General features: G+C 43.4%; 1 protein-coding gene across 1 annotated transcript; it reads right to left on the bottom strand.

Annotated features, from left to right (window-relative positions):
• Window positions 1-296: 296 nt before the first annotated feature.
• LOC127292417 (dihydrolipoyl dehydrogenase 1, mitochondrial) lies at window positions 297-4,098 on the bottom strand. The gene is made up of 2 exons (XM_051321812.2): window positions 3,720-4,098; window positions 297-1,892 (listed from the first exon to the last, which is right to left on the bottom strand). The coding sequence occupies exons 1-2, from the start codon at window positions 3,975-3,977 to the stop codon at window positions 642-644; spliced, it is 1,509 nt and encodes a 502-aa protein (XP_051177772.1). The 5' UTR covers window positions 3,978-4,098; the 3' UTR covers window positions 297-641.
• Between the last annotated feature and the right edge of the window lie 22,463 nt (window positions 4,099-26,561).

The raw sequence follows: 26,561 nt of genomic DNA, 5'->3' as shown, positions 1-26,561 counted from the left end.
CACCGAACTCAGCTAGTAGTAACAAAAAAAAAAAAAAAAAAAAAAATTCAGAGTGACGTCTTTCCTAACAAAATTCGGAGAATTGCGTCAGAGTTACCTTGACTAAGTAAGGATTTTGTTTTGGAACTTCTCTGATACTGCGGTGTGCATCTACTAGAAAATATCGCAACTTGGGAGAGGCATGTCTCGCAGCAGCACTGACCGCCAACTGCATCAGGACAGGGACAGTGCAATAGGACCGTACGATGTTGCAACTTATGTAATGCCACTTGAGCACAGCAATGCAAACAAAGACATTAAAATTCAGGTAACCGAATCGAAGAAGGCAGCACAAATACAGCCAAACGATAACATGATGTTTTTTCTCCCAGGTATTGTAAAAAGGAAGCTCTAACCTAGGGAATAATACCATCAACATCAGTTTACCATATTATTTAGGAAGTAGGGGCAGACGCAGCATCTAGCAAGATAACAGAATTAAACATCATGTAACTACAATCTGCAGCGAAGTTGGCAATTCACAGTTCCGCAGAGAAAAAGGAGCTCGCAAAAAACAGATAGATGTTTGAGAAGACATCGATTCAGAATTATTTCAAAACGTTTGAAGTGTCTTGAGCTGACAGCTGAAATCATATCAGGAATCACATGTGGATCGCCTTGTCATAGGTCTGCATGCACGCCTCCTTCAGGGCCTCACTCACTGTCGGGTGCGCATGGCATGTACGGGCGATGTCCTCGCTGGAAGCTCCATACTGAAGTGCAAGCACAGCCTCATGGATGATCTCTCCTGCGCCAGGGGACATAATGTGTACACCGAGGATTCTGTCAGTTTCCTTCTCAGATATAACCTTCACCATCCCTTCAGCATCATCGATTGCCTTCGCCCGACTGTTCGCTAACAGGGGGAACTTCCCAACCTGGTAGGCTACTCCAGATGCCTTGACCTGTTCCTCCGTCTTGCCAACAGAGGCCACCTCTGGGTGTGTGTACACCACGCCGGGTACAGTGTCATAATCAACATGGCCCTCCTTCCCAGCAATGAACTCAACACATGCAACACCATCCTCTTCAGCTTTATGTGCAAGCATTGGTCCAGGTATCGCATCCCCAATCGCGTACACGCCCTTGACATTTGTCATGAAGCGCTTGTCGACAAGGACCCTTCCACCCTTGTCGGTCTCAACACCAATGGTGTCCAACCCAATACCAGCAGTGTATGGGACTCTGCCAGCAGATACAAGGACAATGTCAGCTTCAATGACACTCTGCTCTCCACCAGCTGCAGGCTCCACAGTTAACTTGACACCACTTCCAGAACTATCAACCCCAACTACCTTCGTCTTGAGCATGAACTTAAATTTTTGCTTCTCCAGCATACGCTGAAACTGCTTCCTTATCTCTCCATCCATTGATGGGACAATATCAGGGGCAAATTCAACGACAGTGACCTCAGACCCTAGTCTGTTCCAGACAGAACCCATCTCCAGACCGATGTATCCAGCTCCAATAACCACCAACTTCTTTGGTATTTCTGTAAGTGCAAGAGCCCCAGTAGATGACACTATCTTTTTCTCATCTATTGTAACTCCAGGGAGTGATTTCACATCTGAGCCAGTGGCAACAATTATGTTCTTCCCTTTGACGATAGTGCTACCACCATCGACCAAATCCACAGATACCTCTGATGGGGAGACAAGCTTCCCGAACCCTTTAACATATTCAACCTTGTTCTTCTTGAAAAGGCCTTCAATGCCTTTTGTAAGCCCAGCAACAGCCTTGTCTTTCTGAGACATCATCGCAGGCAGATCTACCTCCAGATTGGAGAACTTGACGCCATGGTGTGCAAAAGAAGACTTCGCCTCATGGTACATATGTGACGAATGTAGAAGAGCCTGGAATAGCAAGAAGGAACACAAGTTAGATCCAAATAGTACAACCAAACAACACAGTTGCAGTTTTGCTGATTTTCAATATGGTAGCTACAAACACTAGATCCAAGCCACAAAACCAGAAAAATAACAGATTTTGCAGTAGTGTTTGAGGGACCACCTCTCTGTGTATTTACACTGGCTTTGCCAAGATTTATGTATACGTTTCACATGCACAGATGAAAGAAATAAGTGACTCAGATTTCTCCAGATTTGCATGTATCTAGACGCGTATACATGCAAATCTGGAGAAATCTGAGTCACTTATTTCCGGACGAGGGAGTAATAAAAATACCCTAGAAACCACCCCCAATGAGATGACATAGAGCTAACATGTCTAAAATTAGCAAAAGGCTTGAAACATTGCACGACTAAAAAGTAACTTCAGAAACAGTAAGCACAGCATTTCAATGCAAATAAGCTTAAACAATACTCAAGTGAATTGAACACTACAAAGATTAAAGACAAGATCTGAAGGCTCTAGAGAAAGGAAGTAATAACTACTGAAGAGAGAAACTTCTCTGTTAAACAAAAACTGAATCTAGAAAGTTGACATCTAGCATCTCTCCAAGGAAATTACAAAAATTGAATAAACATTTTTTACCCCATGAATAGAGAAAAATAGGTGGTACTGTGTTGGATGAATATAACGGCGAGCAAGCTTTTGGCGTTCATGGTCCACCACTCCACCTTGAGTTTCTAAATCTATTTGAACATCAGAAAGACACTAACTATTTCATTCCCTGCCTTCTAAATTTCTTTGAACATCAGGGAAATGTTACAGCTATTTTATTGGATCAAGCCAGCTGAAGCCACACCCTATAGGACCTGGTTTCAACGAAAACAAGTAATATGGAGTTACGGACCCTAACACCTAAACCAACACACTCATCCGCAAACCCTCAGTGGTAATCATGAACCATAAATCATGTACAAATGGATCGGTCATTAGCTAATGTGGAAGGTAGGAACAGTATATTTATGCAGGCTAGCAGGATAAAAGTATAACAAGCTATAAAATAAGTAAATAACTGAGCCCATGACATAAAGGGAAAAAAATGAAAACAAGACAATTGATGATCTGGTTGAGTCCAAACTGATATTCACATTCACATCCCACGTTATTGTCAGCAGCATAAACTAGCAAATGCTTGCCACACATTTGCATATGAGAGGTCGACAAACCCCAACAACAAAACACATGTTGTTCTTATAAGCTGAAAGTTTTAGCACACCAACAAAAGCTATCACCTACTTCTAACACATTAACCGTGAGCAGGCATCATCCTGAAGCGTTTGACACAGCTAAGCAAACTGAGATCAGATTTTGAAGCCATACAACAGTACCTCCTAAGTCAATCACACAAGCAACAGCAGCAACATGAAGAGGTCTTCAAAACTGAACCTCCCACGAACAGTTCTGCAACTCACCAACCATTAGTGTGATGACAATGTTGACCGCCTCAGGGTGCCCCAAAGTAAACCCATAATTACATTTCCCACCATGGAAATTGGAAAAATTGCACAACCTAATCACAGAAAGGATCAACTCGAGCAAAGTCCACGACTCCACGCCCGAATCGCTCGTTAGGGGGAGAACAAACATCCGTATCCTTCGACCACATCAGCAATTACAGTCTGTGCGCCTGCAGCACTCAAACCCTAGCGCCCAAATCGCGGTACGATACGGACGGATCTACGACCTCCGGGCTAATCTAAATCAGCACGAAGCGCATCCATCTGGATCGCATATCGAGAAGGGAGGGGAAGGGGGGGAAGCGGTAGATATACCTTGGACGGGATGCATCCGACGTTGAGGCAGGTGCCCCCGAGCGCGCCCCTCTTCTCGATGCAGGTGGTCTTGAGCCCGAGCTGCGCCGCCTTGATGGCCGCGACGTACCCGCCGGGCCCGCCGCCGATCACGACGACGTCGCTCTCCTCCCCCGACGCCGCGTACCCCCGGCACGCGGACGCCCACGCCGCCGCGTGAGGCCGCCGCAGCAGCACCGCCTCCGCCGCGCGCCTCCTCGCCAAGCTCGCCATCGCCATCTCGCTTCGATTTCCTTTTAGGAAGGAAGAAAATGATGCTCCGTACGAGAATTCCAAATTCTCCTCTCTTTTCTTTCTTTTGTGCGTTTGGTTTCTAACCTTCTGCGCAAGAAAGAAGAGGGGAGAGAATGGCAGAGTCGTGAATACGGAGAGTCAGAGAATACAAGTACGGAGTAGGAAAATACCAATACGGCCAGCCACGTTGCTTGCAGGTGTGGCGCGCCCGATCTGAAGCTGATAGGTGGGCCATCGGGTATAGGACATCCCTTCGCTCTCTCTTTTTTTTTTTTTTTGAAACTAGAAGGGCCTCGTAGGATCCATCACGGCTTATATAACGGTGTCATGTAGCAAATTTTCTCTTTAACATGTCCATATTACATCAAGCAGTAGGACCCAAAGATAAAAGAAAATTGCACCCTACCCCATGACTTTTATAGAAAGAACCCATAAGATAAAGCTAAACTGCAATGTGGTCCTTCTTCTTCTTTGCCTCTTGAGGCAGGAACCAAGATTGCCTATACCAGGGACTACACCACTTGGCTCGACCATCTCGTCGCGCCGCGAGCACCAGCTTTCACCGGAAGAAGTCGTGGCGGAAGCCCTACCGAAAACACACTGCCTCCTTTTTGGCACAACGGCCAGGAGGAATGGAACGAGCTGGCGCCGATAGCTTTTTGGATCAGCAGACGCATGTGCTTTGAAAGGACGCCCTTCGCCAGAGAATACCGCAACTGAATGGAGATTTCCGTACTAGAAGCTGCCGGTGATGAGCTCCTGATGAGCCTGCTACACCAGAACCGTGGGCGACGGTTCCAGATCGAAGAGACACCTCCCTAGATCAAGCCGCATGGCTGCAACTCCTCTTCTACTCCTCAGTCACCACGACGGCCTAAGGAAGAGAAGAAAATTGCAGGTGCAAACTCGCATGACAGACCCACAAGCTTATTGAGGGGAGGGGAGCTGCCACCTTGTCCATCCCATGCCGCCTTCGCCCACCATGGTCAACTAGCCGGAGGAGGAAAAGGCGAGCTCGAGGCGCCTCTCACGAGCACCAGGATGCAGCACCAGATTAGCATCGGGGGGAGCTGCCACCTTGTCCATCCCATGCCGCCTTCGCCCACCATGGTCAACTAGCCGGAGGAGGAAAAGGCGAGCTCGAGGCGCCTCTCACGAGCACCAGGATGCAGCACCAGATTAGCATCGCGCCAAACGCCATAGAGGCAAGCTCTAGACTCGATCTAAACCTAGACTGCTACTTTACATGGATGGGACGCCAACCACCGCCGTAGAGGGGAGGTGACGGGCCGACCAGCCCTGGATATGGAGGAAACAAAGAGAGAAGGTGGGGGAGCGAGAGTGGTGTACGAAAGGCCCTGCTAGTGATGTAAATCTTCCATCCCTTCACACTATAGGGATGTGTTTGGTTCATCTCTGGCAACATAAACAGGATTGGAATTAGTTTACGGGGCAATGGTAACGTAATGGAGAATTAACAGATTTGTTTGGTTCATCCAGGTGACGTAAACATATAGCATAGAGATTTCAAAGAGGGAATAATGGAAGATCAAGAAGGGGAGCGTCAGGCAGGTGAGGGGAGGACGCATCCGTTTACGACTAGGAGAAGATGATCAATCGATGGCCGCTGGCCTCCCGCTGTGCATGGCTGATGAGTGTGTTTTAGGAGTGTTTTTACTCCTAAATTTAACATAGGTATCCTTGTGCAACAATAGGACTTTGGTATTTTACTGCCCTCTCAAGCGCACCTTTTATGCTTATTTAGCAGGATCTTGAAATATTAAGTCCATGATGAAATATCAATAAAAACTATTATATTTATGGTATTTTGACGTGATAAAAGTCATCTAAGCACTTAATCACGCACATGGGCCAAAGGAGGATGCGAGGAGGAACTTCATAGGATTTAGCGGGCATCGGTACTGGGGGACCCCGCCCGTAACAAAGATCGTGGTCTCGGCGGTGCTCCGTTTTGCCAAACGTCGTCTCCTTCGAGGGGGTAGGTTTTTAGGTATATAAGGCACCACGCGAAGGGGGGAGGCAAGATGGCGACCGAGGGCCAAACGGGCCATGTTGGCGCGCCCAAAGAGGGTGGGCGCGCCACCTGGCTCCATTTGGGCCTCATGGCTCCCCTCTCGTGATAAAAAGCTCCAGGTCCTCTCTTTTCGTGAAAAACTCCCCTAGTATTTTCCCCGATTTTATTTCCTGCGGAAACTTGACAAAAACGAGACTTTGCTAAAAACAAAATCAGATTCAGCAGTTTTTATCCAAGTATGGTGAGATAAAAGACTTTGACAAGAACTTTGCTCTACATGCATAAAAATTAACGTGGCAAGTATCTGATACATAGCTTCACAAATGAATGGCAAAATGTTACTAAATATGCACTATGTTCATGTTCCTCTATCCATGCATGGTGTAAAGGTGGTACTATATGACAACACTTGGACAAGATTAATTGACAGTAGCAAAAAGTAAAGTTCTCGCATCGCATTTTATTGAATCATGAGCAAGGCTTTTGAGACCTTTTGATTCCTCCAATTGTTCAATATTAATTTCATCATACTTGCATTGCAAAACCAAATAATGGGAGGATGACGTATCCTTCCAGTCCTTTAACATTCAAACTCTCATAGAGGACTCATATATGAGTAAGAAGCTAGTATTTTTGGTTTACCATAAAGCGGAGTGGCAAGGTTCAGGTGTTCGCTTCTTAGCTTAAACACCTTATGAGTGGAAGCGGTGCATCCCTTTTTAGCATAAAAATATAAGACAGCGGGCACTTCTTAGTTTTATCCCTTTCTGTCTTCAAAGCAGCCAACTCATTATGTTCTATCTCTTCTCCTTATTTCCTCTCTTTTTGGTTTTCCACTCTCTCACTTTTTTCACTCTTCTATTTGAGGATGCTCTTTGCTGAAACTTTCCCCATGATTAGGCATGGCTTCTTGTTAACGTCCCATCACTACAAGAAAAGTTCAAATACACAACGTCCGAAAATCGTCCACTAAGGCCCATTTTTTGTCGCCTATGGGCCTAACCCGACGATATGGGTTCTGTGGTCAAAACTGCGTCAGGCAAAGTCCTACCACGTTTTTTTCGGTTCGTCGCGTTCAGGCGCCCTTCCGCCAAGGAAAATCGGACCGTTGTAGAAGTGTTTTCGGGAGCCCGTTGACTGCTGACGTCATGTAAACTGACACGTGGCAGATGCCGTTAACTGCCAGTTAACGCCGTTAACCGACTGAAACCCCGTGGTAGATGGTAGGCCCACACGAGGCCTGCCACACCTTAAGCGGGCCGGTCCATTTAGTTTGCGGGTCAGGCCAGCTGACTTAGTTTGACCGGTCAACTATATAGCTGGGCTGGTCCATTAGGTACGTGGGCCGGGCCTAACCTCTAAGGTTGACTGGTCAAAATTTAAATGGGCCAACCCACTAAGCTCGTGGCCTGGGCCGAATGCCTTCGTTTGACCGGTCAACAGTCAAACGGGCCGGCCCACTAAGCATGTGGGGCCCACTTTTCTATTATCGGGCTGACCCATTTAATAAGTGGGGTCCATCATAAAGCAAGTGGGCTGGCCCAAGAAGTTAGTGGGCCGGCCCAATTATCGTGCGGGTCTCACTTTCCTATTATCGGGCCGGCCCACTTAGAAAGTGGGGTCCACCATAGAGCAAGTGGGCTGGCCCAAGAAATTAGTGGGCCGGCCCAATAACACTTTGTAAACATATCATCATTGGAAGGAACATGAATAGTACTAATAGTACAACAATTATTAACATCATCATTTTCAGAATTGGTACCCAAGAGATTTTGAATATCAAAAGTAGTGTCATTTTCCCAATCATGATCACTACTATAGGTAACAGGCATAGGATCATCATCGAGTTCAGACTCATCAACAAAAACTATAATAGAAGCAACATGTTTAGGGGAGGATACCGTTCCTCTCTCCTTTTACTCCTCCTCCCCTTCTTCTTCTTCTTCTTCTTCTTCTTCTTATTCTCATTCCCCTCTTTAAGAGGGAGAGGCTTGAAAGGAAGCTTCTCCACATACCCTGGTTTATTGTCAGAAACAATAGAACAAACTTTGGAGGATTCCTCCTTTTCATTAATAAGAACAAAACACATATTAGTCCTATCATATTTTGGCAAAGTTTCATCTTTTACAATATTTTGTATGTAAGTATTTGCGTGGCAATTATCAACACAATAAAGATGACATCCATGCAGGGCGTTATTCATATCAAAAGCACTCATATCTACCAAAGAAGTTTTCCTTGATAACTCTTCATACCCCAAAAGTAATGTAAGTTCATCATGCTGCTTAGGAGTGATCATGTTACCACAATACAAACTTGTAGTACTCATTGGATTCAAAAGGCTATTATCATAGCCTGAGCATTGAAAATTGAAATGACCCATTTTATAGCAAAGTTCACAAACAAAAGGATAGAGGGCACACAATTTTTCACCAAGATCATTTAGAACCCTGTCACACGTTCTAGTTTTTTCATTCCTATGATGGATACAATATTCCTCTTCGATTTGATTTTTTTCAAAAGGTTTAAGTGCTCCACAAAAATTAACATGCTTATAAGAAATAATACATTCAGAAGTTTGAGCATGTTGATTGCAATCCTTAATAACATTTTTATTTTTCATGCAAGTGTCTTTAAAAGGGTCATGATACATGTCTCAATTTCCCTTAGGAACATTAATAGGAGAAGAAAAGGCTCTACAACAATCAACAATAATTTGAGGATCAAGACCATATTTAGCACTAAGCTCTTGAAAATCAGTAGTTTCAGCGAAAGACTTAATGCAATCATACTCATAGTTTATACCTGATTCTTTACCTTTGTCGTTATCCCAATCTTTGGTATTGCTTTGATTTGTTCCAAGAAGATCCCACTTAGCTTCAACCTCCTTACTTGAGAAATATCCCTCTAAACATGCATCTAGATAGTCCTTGTATTGTCCTGAAAGCCTTGCATAAAAATTATTAATAACAATATTACTGGGGAGCTCATGGATGGGACATTTGAGCATTAGTGACTTCAATCTGCCCCACGTTTGGGCAATACTTTCTCCATCATGAGGATGAAAATTATAAAAATAATTCATATCTAAATGCATTTCATGAGGAGGATAAAATTTAGAGTAAAAGAGAGATTCAAGCTCCTTCCACTCCAAATGTTGAGAATCATCTAGTAGTTGATACCACTCCCTTGCTTTGTCCTTAAGTGACAATGGAAATAATTTCTTCATGGCATTTTCTCTTGATAAATCTGCAACCTTAAACAACTCACAAAGTTCTTTAAGTTTCAACAAGTGATCACTTGGATGGACTGTTCCATCCCCTGCATAACGTTCATCCATGATCTTTTTAACAATTTTCATAGGTATTTTAAAAGAAATACTTTCGGTAAGTTGATTTAAAATATCAAAATCATCATTATAATTATCACATATGGGAGATAAAATATCATCAGAGCAAATTTTCTCCTCTAAAGCTGGGGAACTAAAAAGATCATTTTCATAAAAACTAGCTTTCCCAAGCTTAGACTTTTCCATAACATTAGCAATAATGGTGTTCAAAGAATTCATACTAATAACATTGCTATTAGCATGCAAATAAAGTTTCATAGGTTTTTTAATTTTCTCTTCAAACACCTCATGTCCTAACTCAAGATAAATACTATAAAGCTCTCTAATTTTGTTGTTGTTTTCCATTAAGCCTAACTAGTGAAAATAAAAACAAGAAACAAAAAGATATAATTGTAGAATCTAAAGGAAATAACTTCGAGAACTCACACACCAGCAATAGTACTAGAAGATAGCTTAGTAGCCACAAGATGTGAGTACCTTTTACCTTACTTCCTCGGCAACGGTGCCAGAAAAGAGATTGATGTCTACGCATGCTTCTATTCTTGTAGACAGTATTAGGCCTCCAAGTGCACAGGTTTGTAGAACAGCAGCAAGTTTCCCTTAAGTGAATCACTCAAGGTTTATCAAACTCAGGGAGGTAGAGTTCAAAGATATTCCTCTCAAGCAACCCTGCAATTAAGACACAAGAAGTTTCTTGTGCCCCCAACACACCCAATACACTTGTCAGGTGTATAGTTGCACTAGTTCGGCGAAGTGATAGTGAAATACAAGTAATATGGATGATTATAAGTGATAATTACAATCTGAAATAAAAATGGCAGCAAGCAAACATGTACCAGAACTGGTTGTAAACGGTGTTTCAATGCTTAGAAACAAGGTCTAGGGATCTTACTCTCACTAGTGGACACTCTCAACAATGATATCTTAATTGAATACATAAATATCTTCTCTTCACTATGCTACTCGACTCTCCGGTTGGATAACTGATGCGCGTGAGACACACGTCCGTTGGGAACCCCAAGAGGAAGGTGTGATGTGCACAGCAGTAAGTTTTCCCTCAGAAAGAAACCAAGGTTTATCGAACCAGTAGGAGCCAAGAAGCACGTTGAAGGTTGATGGTGGCGGAGTGTAGTGCAGCGCAACACCAGGGATTCCGGCGCCAACGTGGAACCTGCACAACACAATCACAGTACTTTGCCCCAACGTAACGGTGAGGTTGTCAATCTCACCGGCTTGCTGTAAACAAAGGATTAGATGTATAGTGTGGATGATGATGATTGTTTGCGAAGAACGGTAAAGAACAATTGCAGTAGATTGTATTTCAGATGTAAAGAATAGGACCGGGGTCCACAGTTCACTAGGGGTGTCTCTCCCATAAGATAAACAGATGTTGGGTGAACAAATTATAGTTGGGCAATTGACAAATAAAGAAGGCATAACAATGCACATACATATATCATGATGAGTACTATGAGATTTAATCAGGGCATTACGACAAAGTACATAGACCGCTATCCAGCATGCATCTATGCCTAAAAAGTCCACTTTCAGGTTATCATCCGAACCCCTTCCGGTATTAAGTTGCAAGCAACAGACAATTGCATTAAGTATGGTGCGTAATGTAATCAACACAAATATCCTTAGACAAAGCATCGATGTTTTATCCCTAGTGGCAACAGCACATCCACAACCTTAGAACTTTCACATCGTCCTGCATTTAATGGAGGCATGAACCCACTATCGAGCATAAATACTCCCTCTTGGAGTCACAAGTATCAACTTGGCCAGAGCCTCTACTAGCAACGGAGAGCATGCAAGAACATAAACAACATATATGATAGATTGATAATCAACTTGACATAGTATTCAATATTCATCGGATCCCAACAAACACAACATGTAGCATTACAAATAGATGATCTTGATCATGATAGGCAGCTCACAAGATCTAACATGATAGCACAATGAGGAGAAGACAACCATCTAGCTACTGTATGGACCCATAGTCCAGGGGTGGAATACTTACACATCGATCCGGAGGCGATCATGGCGATGAAGAGACCTCCGGGAGATGATTCCCCTCTCCGGCAGGGTGCCGGAGGCGATCTCCTGAATCCCTCGAGATGGGATTGGCGGCGGCGACGTCTCTGTAAGGTTTTCCGTATCGTGGCTCTCGGTACTGGGGGCGCGACGAAGGCTTTAAGTAGGCGGAAGGGCAGGTCAAGGGGCGTCACGAGGGGCCCACACAGTAGGCCGGCGCGGCCAGGGCTTGGGCCGCGCCGCCCTAGTGTGTCGCCACTGATGCGTGTAGTTGACACGTCCATTGGGAACCCCAAGAGGAAGGTGTGATGCGCACAGCGGCAAGTTTCCCTCAGTAAGAAACCAAGGTTTAATCGAACCAGTAGGAGTCAAGAAGCACGTTGAAGGTTGATGGCGGCGGGATGTAGTGCGGCGCAACACCAGAGATTCCGGCGCCAACGTGGAACCTGCACAACACAACCAAAGTACTTTGCCCCAACGAAACAGTGAGGTTGTCAATCTCACCGGCTTGCTGTAACAAAGGATTAGATGTATAGTGTGGATGATTGTTTGCAGAAAACAGTAGAACAGTATTGCAGTAGATTGTATTTCAGTAAAGAGAATTGGACCGGGGTCCACAGTTCACTAGAGGTGTCTCTCCCATAAGATAAACAGCATGTTGGGTGAACAAATTACAGTTAGGCAATTGACAAATAGAGAGGGCATGACCATGCACATACATATTATGATGAGTATTGTGAGATTTAATTGGGCATTACGACAAAGTACATAGACCGCTATCCAGCATGCATCTATGCCTAAAAAGTCCACCTTCAGGTTATCATCCGAACCCCCTCCAGTATTAAGTTGCTAACAACAGACAATTGCATTAAGTATTGCGCGTAATGTAATCAGTGACTACATCCTTGAACATAGCACCAATGTTTTATCCCTAGTGGCAACAGCACATCCGTAACCTTAGTGGTTCTTGTCACTCCTCCAGATTCACGGAGACATGAACCCACTATCGAGCATAAATACTCCCTCTTGGAGTTACTAGCATCAACTTGGCCAGAGCATCTACTAATAACGGAGAGCATGCAAGATCATAAACAACACATAGACATAACTTTGATAATCAACATAACAAGTATTCTCTATTCATCGGATCCCAACAAACGCAACATATAGAATTATAGATAGATGATCTTGATCATGTTAGGCAGCTCACAAGATCCGACAATGAAGCACAATGAGGAGAAGACAACCATCTAGCTACTGCTATGGACCCATAGTCCAGGGGTAGACTACTCACACATCACTCCGGAGGCGACCATGGCGGCGTAGAGTCCTCCGGGAGATGAATCCCCTCTCCGGCAGGGTGCCGGAGGCGATCTCCTGAATCCCCCGAGATGGGATTGGCGGCGGCGACATCTCAGTAAGGTTTTCCGTATCGTGGCTCTCGGTACTGGGGGTTTCGCGACGGAGGCTTTAAGTAGGCGGAAGGGCAGGTCAGGAAGGGGCACAAGGGGCCCACACCATAGGGCCGCGCGGCCAAGGGGGGGCCGCACCGCCCTAGGGTTTGGCCACCTCGTGGCCCCACTTCGTCTCCTCTTCGGTCTTCTGGAAGCTTCGTGGCAAAATAGGACCCTGGGCGTTGATTTCGTCCAATTCCGAGAATATTTCGTTACTAGGATTTCTGAAACCAAAAACAGTTAAAACAAAGAATCGGCACTTCGGCATCTTGTTAATAGGTTAGTTCTAGAAAATGCACGAATATGACATAAAGTGTGCATAAAACATGTAGATAACATCAATAATGTGGCATGGAACATAAGAAATTATCGATACGTTGGAGACGTATCATCCACCTCGTGGCCCCACTTCGTATCTCCCTCGGTCTTCTAGAAGATTCGTGGAAAAATAGGACCCTGGGCGTTGATTTCGTCCAATTCCGAGAATATTTCCTTACTAGGATTTCTGAAACCAAAAACAGCAGAAAATAACAACTGGCTCTTCGGCATCTCGTCAATAGGTTAGTGCCAGAAAATGCATAATAATGACATATAATGTGTATAAAACATGTGAGTATCATCATAAAAGTAGCATGGAACATAAGAAATTATAGATACGTTTGGGACGTATCAAGCATCCCCAAGCTTAGTTCCTACTCGCCCTCGAGTAGGTAAATGATAACAAAGATAATTTCTGAAGTGACATGCTATCATAATCTTGATCATACTATTATAAGCATATGAGATGAATGCAGCGATTCGAAGCAATGATGAAGATAATGAGTAAACAAATGAATCATATAGCAAAGACTTTTCATGAATAATACTTTCAAGACAAGCATCAATAAGACTTGCATAAGAGTTACTCATAAAGCAATAAATTCTTAGTAAAGGCATTGAAGCAACACAAAGGAAGATATAAGTTTCAGCAATTGCTTTCAACTTCAACATATATATCTCATGGATAATTGTCAACACAAAGTAATATAACAAGTGCAATAGGTAAACATGTAAGAATCAATGCACACAGTTGATACAAGTGTTTGCTTCTGGGATAGAAAGAATAGGTGAACTGACTCAACAAAAAAGTAGAAGATAGGCCCTTCGCAGAGGGAAGCATGGATTACTATATTTGTGCTAGAGCTTTTCGTTTTGAAAACAAGAAACAATTTTGTCAACGGTAGTAATAAAGCATATGTGTTATGTATAAGATATCCTATAAGTTGCAAGCCTCATGCATAGTATACTAATAGTGCTCGCACCTTGTCCTAATTAGCTTGGATTAACACGGATTATCAATTGCATAGCATATGTTTCAACCAAGTGTCACAAAGGGGTACCTCTATGCCGCCTGTACAAAAGTCTAAGGAGAAAGCTCGCATTGGATTTCTCGCTTTTGATTATTCTCAACTTAGACATCCATACCGGGACAACATAGACAACAGATAATGGACTCCTCTTTAATGCATAAGCATTCAACAACAGTTAATCTTCTCATAAGAGATTGAGGATTAGTTGTCCAAACTGAAACTTCCACCATGAATCATGGCTTTAGTTAGCGGCCCAATGTTCTTCTCTAACAATATGCATAATCAAACCATTTGATCATGAAAATCGCCCTTACTTCAGACAAGATGAACATGCATAGCAACTCACATGATATTCAACAAAGGTAAAAGTTGATGGCGTCCCCAGAAACATGGTTACCGCTCAACAAGCAACTTATTAAGAAATAAGACACATAAGTACATATTCTTCACCACAATAGTTTTTAAGGCTACTTTTCCCATGAGCTATATATTGTAAAGGCAAAGAATAGAATTTTAAAGGTAGCACTCAAGTAATGTACTTTGGAATGGCAGAGAAATACCATGTGGTAGGTAGGTATGGTGGACACAAATGGCATAGTTTTTGGCTCAAGGATTTGGATGCACGAGAAGAATTCCTCTCAATACAAGGCTAGGCTAGCAAGGTTGTTTGAACCAAACTCAAGTATAAAAGGTGCAGCAAAGCTCACATATGAACATATTGTAGGTATTATAAGACTTTACATTGTCTCCTTGTTGTTCAAACACCTTAACCAGAAAATATCTAGACTCTAGAGAAACTAATCATGCAAACCAAATTTTAACAAGCTCTATGTAGTTCTTCATTAATAGGTGCAAAGTACATGATGCAAGATCTTAAACATGATCTATATGAGCACAACAATTGCCAAGTATCACATTTTTCAAGACATTATACCATTTACCACATGCGGCATTTTCCGTTTCCAACCATATAGCAATGAATGAAATAGTCCAACTTTCGCAATGAACATTAAAGATGAAGCTAAGAACATATGTGTTCATACGAAACAGCGGAGCGTGTCTCTCTCCCAAACAAAGAATGCTAGGATCCTATTTTATTCAAAAAAAAAACAACAAACAGACGCTCCAAGTAAAGCGCATAAGATGTGACGGAATAAAAATATAGTTTCACTAGAGGTGACCTGATAAGTTGTCGATGAAGAAGGGATGCCTTGGGCATCCCCAAGCTTAGATGCTTGGGTCTTCTTAAAATATGCAGGGATGAACCACGGGGGCATCCCCAAGCTTTGACTTTTCACTCTTCTTGATCATATTGTATCATCCTCCTCTCTTGACCCTTGAAAATTTCCTCCACACCAAACTCAAAACAAACTCATTAGAGGGTCAGTGCATAATTCATATATTCAGAGGTGACATAATCATTCTTAACACTTCTGGACATTGCACAAAGCTACTGAAAGTTAATGGAACAAAGAAATCCATCAAACATAGCAAAACAGGCAATGCGAAATAAAAGGCAGAATCTGTCAAAACAGAACAGTCCGTAAAGACGACATTTTTAGAGGCACCAGACTTGCTCAGATGAAAATGCCAAATTGAATGAAAGTTGCGTACATATCTGAGGATCACGCACGTAAATTGGCAGATTTTTCTGAGTTACCTACAGAGAACCATACCCAAATTCATGACAGCAAGAAATCTGTTTCTGCGCAGTAATCCAAATCTAGTATTGACTTTACTATCAAAGACTTTACTTGGCACAACAATGCAATAAAATAGAGACAAGGAGAAGTTTCTACAGTAATAACAACTTCCAAGACTCAAATATAAAACAAAGTGCAGAAGTAAAATAATGGGTTGTCTCCCATAAGCGCTTTTCTTTAACGCCTTTCAGCTAGGCGCAGAAAGTGTGAATCAAGTGTTATCAAGAGATGAAGCATCAACATCATAATTTGTTCTAATAATAGAATCATAAGGTAACTTCATTCTCTTTCTAGGGAAGTGTTCCATACCTTTCTTGAGAGGAAATTGATATTTAATATTACCTTCCTTCATATCAATGGTGGCACCAACAGTTCGAAGAAAAGGTCTTCCCAATATAATGGGACAAGATGCATTGCATTCAATATCCAAGACAACAAAATCAAAGGGGACAAGGTTATTGTTAACCATAATGCGAACATTATCAATCCTCCCCAAAGGTTTCTTTATAGCATTATCAGCAAGATTAACATCCAAATAACAATTTTTCAATGGTGGCAAGTCAAGCATATCATAGATTTTCTTAGGCATAACAGAAATACTTGCACCAAGATCACATAAAGCATTACAATCAAAATCATTGACCCTCATCTTAATGATGGGCTCCCAACCATCTTCTAACTTCCTAGGAATAGAAGTTTCAAGTTTTAGTTTATCTTCTCTAGCTTTTATGAGAGCATTTGTAATATGTTTTGTAAAGGCCAAATTTATAGCACTAGCATTGGGACTATTAGCAAGTTTTTGTAAGAACTTTATAACTTCAGAGATGTGACAATCATCAAAGTCTAAATCATTATGACCTACAACAATGGAATCATTGTCCCCAACATTTTGAAAAATTTCAGCAGTTTTATCAGTTTCAGCAGTTTTAGCAGTTTCAGGCAATTTTGCACGCTTTGCACTAGGAGTAGAAACATTGCCAACACCAATTATTTTACCATTGGTAGTAGGGGTGTAGCAACATGTGAAGCATTATCATTACTAGTGGTGGTAATATTCCAAACTTTAGCTACATTATTCTCTTTAGCTAGTTTTTCATTTTCTTCTCTTTCCCACCTAGCATGCAATTCAGCCATCAATCTTATATTCTCATTAATTCTAACTTGGATGGCATTTGCTGTAGTAACAATCTTATTTTCATTATCCTTATTAGGCATAACTTTCAATTTTAAAAGATCAACATCAGAGGCAAGTCTATCAACCTTAGAAGCAAGAATATCAATTTTATCAAGCTTTTCTTCAATAGATTTGTTAAAAGCAGTTTGTGTACTAATAAATTCTTTAAGCATGGCTTCAAGACCAGGCGGTACACTCCTATTATTTTTGTAAGAATTCCCATAAGAATTACCATAACCATTACTATTAGCAGCAGGATATGGCCTATAGTTGTTACCAGAATTATTCCTATAAGCATTGTTGTTGAAATTATTATTTTTAATGAAGTTCACATCAACATTCTCTTCTTGAGCAACCAATGAAGCTAAAGGAACATTATTAGGATCAACATTAGATCTACCATTCACAAGCATAGACATAATCACATCAATCTTATCACTCAAGGAAGAGGTTTCTTCAACAGAATTTACCTTCTTACCTTGTGGAGCTCTTTCTGTGTGCCATTCAGAGTAATTGATCATCATATTATCAAGAAGCTGTGTTGCCGCCCCCAAAGTGATAGACAGAAAGGTACCTCCAGCAGCTGAATCCAATAGGTTCCGCGAAGAAAAATTCAGTCCTGCATAAAAGGTTTGGATGATCATCCAGGTAGTTAGTCCATGGGTTGGGCAATTCTTTACCAAAGATTTCATTCTCTCCCATGCTTGAGCAACATGTTCATTATCTAATTGCTTGAAATTCATTATGCTACTTCTCAAAGATATAATTTTAGCAGGAGGATAATATCTACCAATAAAAGCATCTTTACATTTAGTCCATGAATCAATACTATTCCTAGGCAGAGATAGCAACCAATATTTAGCTCTTCCTCTTAAGGAGAAAGGAAACAATTTCAATTTTATAATATCACCATCTACATCCTTATACTTTTGCATTTCACATAATTCAACAAAATTATTAAGATGAGCAGCAGCATCATCAGAACTAACACCAGAAAATTGCTCTCTCATAACAAGATTCAGTAAAGCAGGTTTAATTTCAAAGAATTCTACTGTAGTAGCAGGTGGAGCAATAGGTGTGCATAAGAAATCATTATTATTAGTGTTTGTGAAGTCACACAACTTAGTGTTTTCAGGAGTATTCATTTTAACAATAGTAAATAAAGCAAACTAGATAAAGTAAATGCAAGTAACTATTTTTTTGTGTTTTTAATATAGAGAACAAGACAGTAAATAAAGTAAAGCTAGCAACTAATTTTTTTGTGTTTTTGTTTTTGTGCAGCAAACAAAGTAGTAAATAAAATAAAGCAAGACAAAAACAAAGTAAAGAGATTGGAAGTGGGAGACTCCCCTTGCAGCGTGTCTTGATCTCCCCGGCAACGGCGCCAAAAAACAGTCTTGATGCGCGTGAGACACACGTCCGTTGGGAACCCCAAGAGGAAGGTGTGATGTGCACAGCAGTAAGTTTTCCCTCAGAAAGAAACCAAGGTTTATCGAACCAGTAGGAGCCAAGAAGCACGTTGAAGGTTGATGGTGGCGGAGTGTAGTGCGGCGCAACACCAGAGATTCCGGCGCCAACGTGGAACCTGCACAACACAATCACAGTAATTTGCCCCAACGTAACAGTGAGGTTGTCAATCTCACCGGCTTGCTGTAAACAAAGGATTAGATGTATAGTGTGGATGATGATGATTGTTTGCGAAGAACAATAAAGAACAATTGCAGTAGATTGTATTTCAGATGTAAAGAATAGGACCGGGGTCCACAGTTCACTAGTGGTGTCTCTCCCATAAGATAAACAAATGTTGGGTGAACAAATTACAGTTGGGCAATTGACAAATAAAGAAGGCATAACAATGCACATACATATATCATGATGAGTACTATGAGATTTAATCAGGGCATTACGACAAAGTACATAGACCGCTATCTAGCATGCATCTATGCCTAAAAAGTCCACTTTCAGGTTATCATCCGAACCCTTCCGGTATTAAGTTGCAAGCAACAAACAATTGCATTAAGTATGGTGCATAATGTAATCAACACAAATATCCTTAGACAAAGCATCGATGTTTTATCCCTAGTGGCAACAGCACATCCACAACCTTAGAACTTTCTCACATCGTCCTGCATTTAATGGAGGCATGAACCCACTATCGAGCATAAATACTCCCTCTTGGAGTCACAAGTATCAACTTGGCCAGAGCCTCTACTAGCAACGGAGAGCATGCAAGAACATAAACAACATATATGATAGATTGATAATAAACTTGACATAGTATTCAATATTCATCGGATCCCAACAAACACAACATGTAGCATTACAAATAGATGATCTTGATCATGATAGGCAGCTCACAAGATCTAACATGATAGCACAATGAGGAGAAGACAACCATCTAGCTACTGCTATGGACCCATAGTCCAGGGGTGGACTACTCACACATCGATTCGGAGGCGATCATGGCGATGAAGAGACCTCCGGGAGATGATTCCCCTCTCCGGCAGGGTGCCGGAGGTGATCTCCTGAATCCCCCGAGATGGGTGGCGGCGGCGTCTCTGTAAGGTTTTCCGTATCGTGGCTCTCGGTACTGGGGGTTTCGCGACGAAGGCTTTAAGTAGGCGGAAGGGCAGGTCAAGGGGTGTCACGAGGGGCCCACACAGTAGGCCGGCGCGGCCAGGGCTTGGGCTGCGCCGCCCTAGTGTGTCGCCACCTCGTGGCCCCACTTCGTATCTCCCTCCGTCTTCTGGAAGCTTCGTGGAAAAATAGGACCCTGGGCGTTGATTTCGTCCAATTCCGAGAATATTTCCTTACTAGGATTTCTGAAACCAAAAATAGCAGAAAACAGCAACTGCCTCTTCGGCATCTCGTCAATAGGTTAGTGCCGGAAAATGCATAATAATGACATATAATGTGTATAAAACATGTGAGTATCATCATAAAAGTAGCATGGAACATAAGAAATTATAGATACGTTTGGGACGTATCAATAACGAGCACCAATTCACCGCGTAAAGCTACAAAAGCACACCTTAAAGTTTGCACTCCAAACCTAGGGACACCCCACTCTGTCACTTTGAGCATCCAAAGATAGTACTAACAAACACCACTGTTTTTGAGAAACATAGGACAAACGTAGGCGCTCACATACATGCGCGTACACTCACCCCTATGAACGCACACACGCACACCCTACCCCTATGAGCACCTCTGAAAGACTGAGCTGGCGGATTGGATCTTGAAATTGACGAAGTCACTACAGGGGCCTCGCTGTCGACGAGAACGTTGCCTCCCACTGAATGAATATTTCGCCTTTATGAGACACACAGATGTCAAACCTGGGGTTTGAACTCTGGTGGGCTGGGGGTACAACCACCCTCCTAACCACCCAATCTTAGGTTGGTTCTCAACAAACACCACAATTTCATAGAGACATCCAACACGAATTATAACTCATGATAAGTATTTCTGTAATCTTTAGCCTAAGAGCCACACACGGTGCGTACACTATCACCTTCACACCGTGGGACAAGGTGTCTCCGGAGATCACATTAATAAAACCACTACTTATTCAACTAGATTATAAAGCTCCTAATCACATAAAGATCACAACACGGGAGAGAGATAAACCACATAGCTACCGGTAAAGCCCTCAGCCTCGGGGGAGAACTACTCCCTCCTCATCATGGGAGTCAGCAACAACGATGAAGATGGCGGTGGAGTTGATGGAGATGGCTCCGGGAACAATTCTCCGTCCCGACAGGGTGCCGGAACAGAGATTTTTGTCCCCCGAAACTTGTCTTCGATGACAGCGGAGCTACGGAACTTTTCGTGGATGGAGGCTGATTGATTTAGGGTTTTCACGTCGGGAGCAATATATAGGCGAAAGGGCGATGTCGGTGGGTGCCCGGGGGCTGATGTCTACGCACACTTCTATTCCTGTAGATAGTGTTGGGCCTCCAAGAGCAGAGGTTTGTAGAACAGCAGCAAGTTTCCCTTAAGTGAATCACCCAAGGTTTATCGAACTCAGGGAGGTAGAGGTCAGAGATATCCCTCTCAAGCAACCCTGCAATTAAGATACAAGAAGTCTCTTGTGTCCCCAACACACCTAATACACTTGTCAGATGTATAGGTGCACTAGTTCGGCGAAGAGATAGTGAAATACAAGTGATATGGATGATTATAAGTAGTAATTGCAATCTGAAATAAAAATGGCAGCAAGCGAACATGTAGCAGAACTTGTTGGAAACGGTGTTTCAATGCTTAGAAACAAGGCCTAGGGATCATACTTTCACTAGTGGACACTCTCAACAATGATCACATAATTGAATAAATAAATGATACTCTCAAACACTCTCTTGTTGGATAACAAACACCATTCATTGTGTAGGGCTACAAAAGCACACCTCAAGCCGGAGTAAACAAGCTCCACAACGTCATAAAGGAATCACACACGATGCGCACACTGTCACCATCACACCGAGGAGAGTAACTCCGGAGTTCATATTAAAGTAACCTCTGGAGTGCATAATAGACAAGAGTAACATCTACATATTCAACTAGATCACAAAGCTCATGATCACATAAAGATCACACCATGGGAGAGAGAGATGAACCACATAGCTACCGGTAGAGCCCTCAGCCTCGGGGAGGAACTACTCCCTCCTCATCATGGGAGACAGCAACGGCGATGAAGATGGCGGTGGTGTCGATGGAGATGACTCCGGGGGCAATTCCCCATCCCGGCGGCGTACCGGAACAGAGATTCCGTCCCCCAAAACTTGTCTTCGCGATGGCGGCGGCTACGGAACTCTTCGTGGAATATGACTGATTATTTTAGGGTTTCCGCGACTGGGAGAATATATAGGCGAAGAGGCAGTGTCGGGGGAGTCAGGAGGCTCCCTCCCCACATCTGGGCGCGGCAGGGGGCCAGGCCGTGCCGCCCTATGGGGTGGGCCCCCTGCTGGCCGCCTCCGACTCTTCTTCGATGTTCTCGAATCCTCCGTGGAAAATAGGGCCGTGGGCTTTTGTTTCGTGCAATTCCGAAAATATTTCCTGTGTAGGATTTCTGAAACCAAAAACAGCAGAAAACAGGAACTGGCGCTTCGGCATCTTGTTAATAGGCTAGTACCGGAAAATGCATCAAAATGATATAAAGTATGAATAAAACATGTAGGTATTGTCATAAAACTAGCATGGAACATAAGAAATTATAGATACGTTGGAGACGTATCAAGCATCCCCAAGCTTAGTTCCTACTCACCCTCGAGTAGGTAAACGATAAAAAGAATAATTTCTGAAGTGACATGCTACCAATATAATCTTGATCAACACTATTGTAAAGCATATGAGATGAATGAAGTGACCCAAAGCAATGGTCTATAGTTTGCTAACAAAAAGATAATGACTAAACAACTGAATCATATAGCAAAACTTTTCATGAATAGTGCTTTCAAGACAAGCATCAAAAAGTCTTGCATAAGAGTTAACTCATAAAGCAATAGATTCTTAATAAGAGGTTTTGAAGCAACACAAAGGAAGATTTAAGTTTCAGCAGTTGCTTTCAACTTTCAACATGTACATCTCATGGATAATTGTCAACACAAAGTAATATGATGAGTGCAATAAGTAAAAATGTAAGAATCAATGCACACAGTTGACACAAGTGTTTGCTTCTAAGATAGAAAGAAGTAGGTAAACTGACTCATTATAAAGTAAAAGAAAGGCCCTTCGCAGAGGGAAGCAGGGATTACTCATGTGCTAGAGCTTTTTTATTTTGAAAACATGGAAACAATTTTGTCAACGGTAGTAATAATTCATATGTGTTATGCATAAAACCTCCTATAAGTTGCAAGCCTCATGCATCGAATACCAATAGTGCCCGCACCTTGTCCTAATTAGCAATGACTTCCATGGATTATCATTGCATTACATATGTTTCAACCAAGTGTCACAAAGGGGTACCTCTATGCCACCTGTACAAAGGTCCAAGGAGATAGATCGCATTTGATTTCTTAATTTTGATAGATCTCAACTTGAGGACTGATGTCTACGCACGCTTCTATTCTTGTAGACAGTGTTGGGCCTCCAAGAGCAGAGGTTTGTAGAACAGCAGCAAGTTTCCCTTAAGTGGATCACCCAAGGTTTATCGAACTCAGGGAGGAAGAGGTCAAAGATATCCCTCTCAAGCAACCCTGCAATCACGATACAAAAAGTCTCTTGTGTCCCGAACGTTAACACGCCTAATACACTTGTCAGATGTATAGGTGCACTAGTTCGGCGAAGAGATAGTGAAATACAAGTGGTATGAATGAATATGAGCAGTAGTAACAGCGCCATAAAAGTGCTTGCTGGCGTGCAGTTGATGGTAGTAATATTGCGGGAAGTAAACATGCAGTAGAACAGTAAACAAGCGGTGTTTGCAGTATTGGAAACAAGGCCTAGGGATCATACTTTCACTAGTGGACACTCTCAACATTGATCACATAATAAGTAAGTTCTCTTCCTTTGTGCTACATATACTCTTGTTTGATAATGAACACCATTCGTTGTGTAGGGCTACAAGAGCACCTCAATGCCGGAGTTAACAAGCTCCACAACATTCGGCATTCATATTTAAGTAACCTTTAGAGCATAATAGATCTTTGCAACTTAAACCGAGTACTAACATATCATACACACTGTCACCTTTACACTATGAAGGGGGAATAAATCACATCAATACTTGTTATCACCAGATTTTGGCCAAATCAGGAGGTGGGCCGTAAGAGAGATGGGCTTGGAAGATCACATGTGGAAGATCTCTGAAGCGGCCTTGCACGAAGAGTTTGGGCTAGACTGCCCGTGTATCTTTAATTATAGTAGATTGTATCTTAGATTAAAAGTTAGAGTTTATATCGTGCACGGTGGGGATTATTCGCACGTTAGAAAGTCCGCTGGACTATAAATATGTATCTAGGGTTTATGGAATAAACAACAAACGTTCAACCAATCAAATCAATCTCGGCGCATCGCCAACTCCTTCGTCTCGAGGGTTTCTACCGGTAAGCAACATGCTGCCTAGATCGCATCTTGCGATCTAGGCAGCACAAGCTCCACGTTGTTCATGCGTTGCTCGTACTGAAGCCTTGTTGATGGCGAGCAACGTAGTTATCATAGATGTGTTAGGGTTAGCATAGTTCTTCGCGTAACATGCTATCGTAGTGCAACCCTGACGTATCTAGCCGCCCTTACACCTATCTTAGGTGTAGGGGCGGCACCCCGCTTGATCATTATTTAGTAGATCCGATCCGTTACGATTGCTCCTTGTTCATCGAGGATTAGTTTAATATCTGCAATAGTTAGGCCTTACAAAGGGTTGGAGGATCCAGCGGCACGTAGGGTGTCGTTTGCTAGTCCTAGACAGGATGTTCCGGGGATCAACCTCGTGTTGGTTTTTAGGCCTTGTCTAGGATCGGCTTACGATCACCGTGCGTGGCCGCGAGGCCCAATCCTGAGTAGGATGATCCGATTATGCGGTGAAAACCCTAAATCGTCGTAGATCTCATTAGCTTTATCTTGATCAAGCAGGACCACCATATATTCGTGCACCTTGTACGAATCATGGGTGGATCGGCTCCTTGAGCCGATTCACAGGATAACCTGAGAGCCGATCGAGGCTCGTATTTAATGTCTACGTGTATGCCATGCAGGAAACTAAGCGAGGCATCTCCATCACCTTCCTGACCAGGTATAGGTCAGGTGGCACGCCCTTGCAATCAGCATCGGACGTGTGACCAGAAGGCTTTGCGGGCCGTCGCTCGGAGGGACCTCGGCCAGCCGCAGCCCTAGGTTGTTCCCGGCTCTACGGTGTTGCCCGTCGCTGCCCGCCGGTGGGTTTCGGACGTCAACACATTCTGGCATGCCCGGTGGGACAGACTTCTACATCAACCACCTCGCCATCTACATCTGAGATGGCGGGCGGCACGCCAGTCACATACGAGGATCTGACCGACGAACTCAAGAAGAAGTATGACGAGATCAAAGTCATCCTCGAAGCCGACCTCATCGGCTCATATCACAGAACCCGTTCACATGGCGTCAGGTGGAAGGGGTTCTCACCGGAAGGCGCACTCGATGGGGTGGACCTATCTGTCCCGTCAGAAGAACGTACCAGGGCCGTGCGCCAGGAGATGAGTGGCATGGCGACTCACTCGTTGCATCGCCATTCTGAGAGCCTAGTGAATACTCTGGAGCATGTCGCCGTTCGGATGATCAAGGAGGTCATGAAGAATCAGCACTCTCTATTAGAACCAGCTCTCGGGACCTACCAAGGAAAAGTGCCACTTCAGTCCCGTCCACCGTCGTCATTCACATTGGCGGCATCAGAAGTGCCTAATTCACCGTCGTGCGCCGTTGACAGGGTTAACGACACTTACCCTGGGAGGTGCCAACCAAGATACTCGTTCAACATCAACATGATAGAACTGGGGCACCCCCCTGATGAGGATAGAGGCGAGGGCAACTGCTCTCATAGCAAAGATAAGGAAGAGGCTGCTCCACGCGATCAGCCCCGACACTGCCGAAAGATCCTGGTGATGATCAAGATGGAAGCCGATTCTAGCGATCGGCCTGTATTATCCGTACCACCTGCTCTCCCAGTATATGGCGTCGACCTCACAGGGGACGGAAAGCTAGGGTATGGGTTTACATCGGCTGATGAGCTAGAGGAAGTCGACATCGGTCCTGGGGATAAGCCGCGACCGACTTTTATCAGCAAAAAGTTGGATCCACAGCTCAGGAGACAGATGATAGCTCTGTTAAAGGAATACCCAGATTGCTTTGCATGGGATTACACAGAGATGCCTGGGTTGGACAGGAGTATCATCGAACATCGGCTCCCCCTCAAGAAAGGATTTCGGCCATTCCAACAACGAGCACGTCAAATGAGGGCCGAAATTCTGGAAGAAGTCAAGAAAGAGATCGAGAAAATGTTGGCCGCCGGGTTCATCAGGCCATGCAGGTATGCTGAGTGGATCTCCAGTATCGTTCCTGTGGAGAAGAAGGACGGCCGATGGCGGGTGGCCATCGATTTCCGAGATCTTAACAGAGCCACTCCAAAGGACGAATATCCAATGCCGGTGGCAGAGACGTTGATAAATGCCGCTGCCGGCCACAAGGTGTTGAGCTTCATGGATGGCAACGCCGGTTATAACCAGATCTTCATGGCTCCGGAAGATATACACAAGACCGCATTCAGAGTACCAGGGGCAGTAGGCTTGTTTGAGTATGTGGTCATGACCTTTGGATTGAAGAATGCTGGTGCAACGTACCAACGAGCCATGAATTATATATTTCATGATCTGATCGGCAAGTCGGTGGAGATCTATATCGACGACGTGGTAGTCAAATCAGTCTCCATGGAGGGACACTTGGACGATCTACGGCGCGTCCTAGACCGAACTCGGAAATTCGGACTGAGAATGA

Source organism: Lolium perenne, chromosome 1 (genome assembly GCF_019359855.2).
Source record: "Lolium perenne isolate Kyuss_39 chromosome 1, Kyuss_2.0, whole genome shotgun sequence".
Taxonomy (NCBI): Eukaryota; Viridiplantae; Streptophyta; class Magnoliopsida; order Poales; family Poaceae; genus Lolium; species Lolium perenne.
The sequence above is the reverse complement of the archived record's forward strand: the minus strand, read 5'-3'. Positions and strand labels throughout refer to the sequence as shown.

Bases quoted from the DNA above. Each gene is read 5' to 3' on its own strand.
- LOC127292417 (XM_051321812.2), bottom strand. From the start codon at position 3,977: ATGGCGATGGCGAGCTTGGCGAGGAGGCGCGCGGCGGAGGCGGTGCTG. The intron at 1,893-3,719 runs GTATATCTACCG...TTGCTATTCCAG, and splicing joins TCGGATGCATCCCGTCCAAG to GCTCTTCTACATTCGTCACA.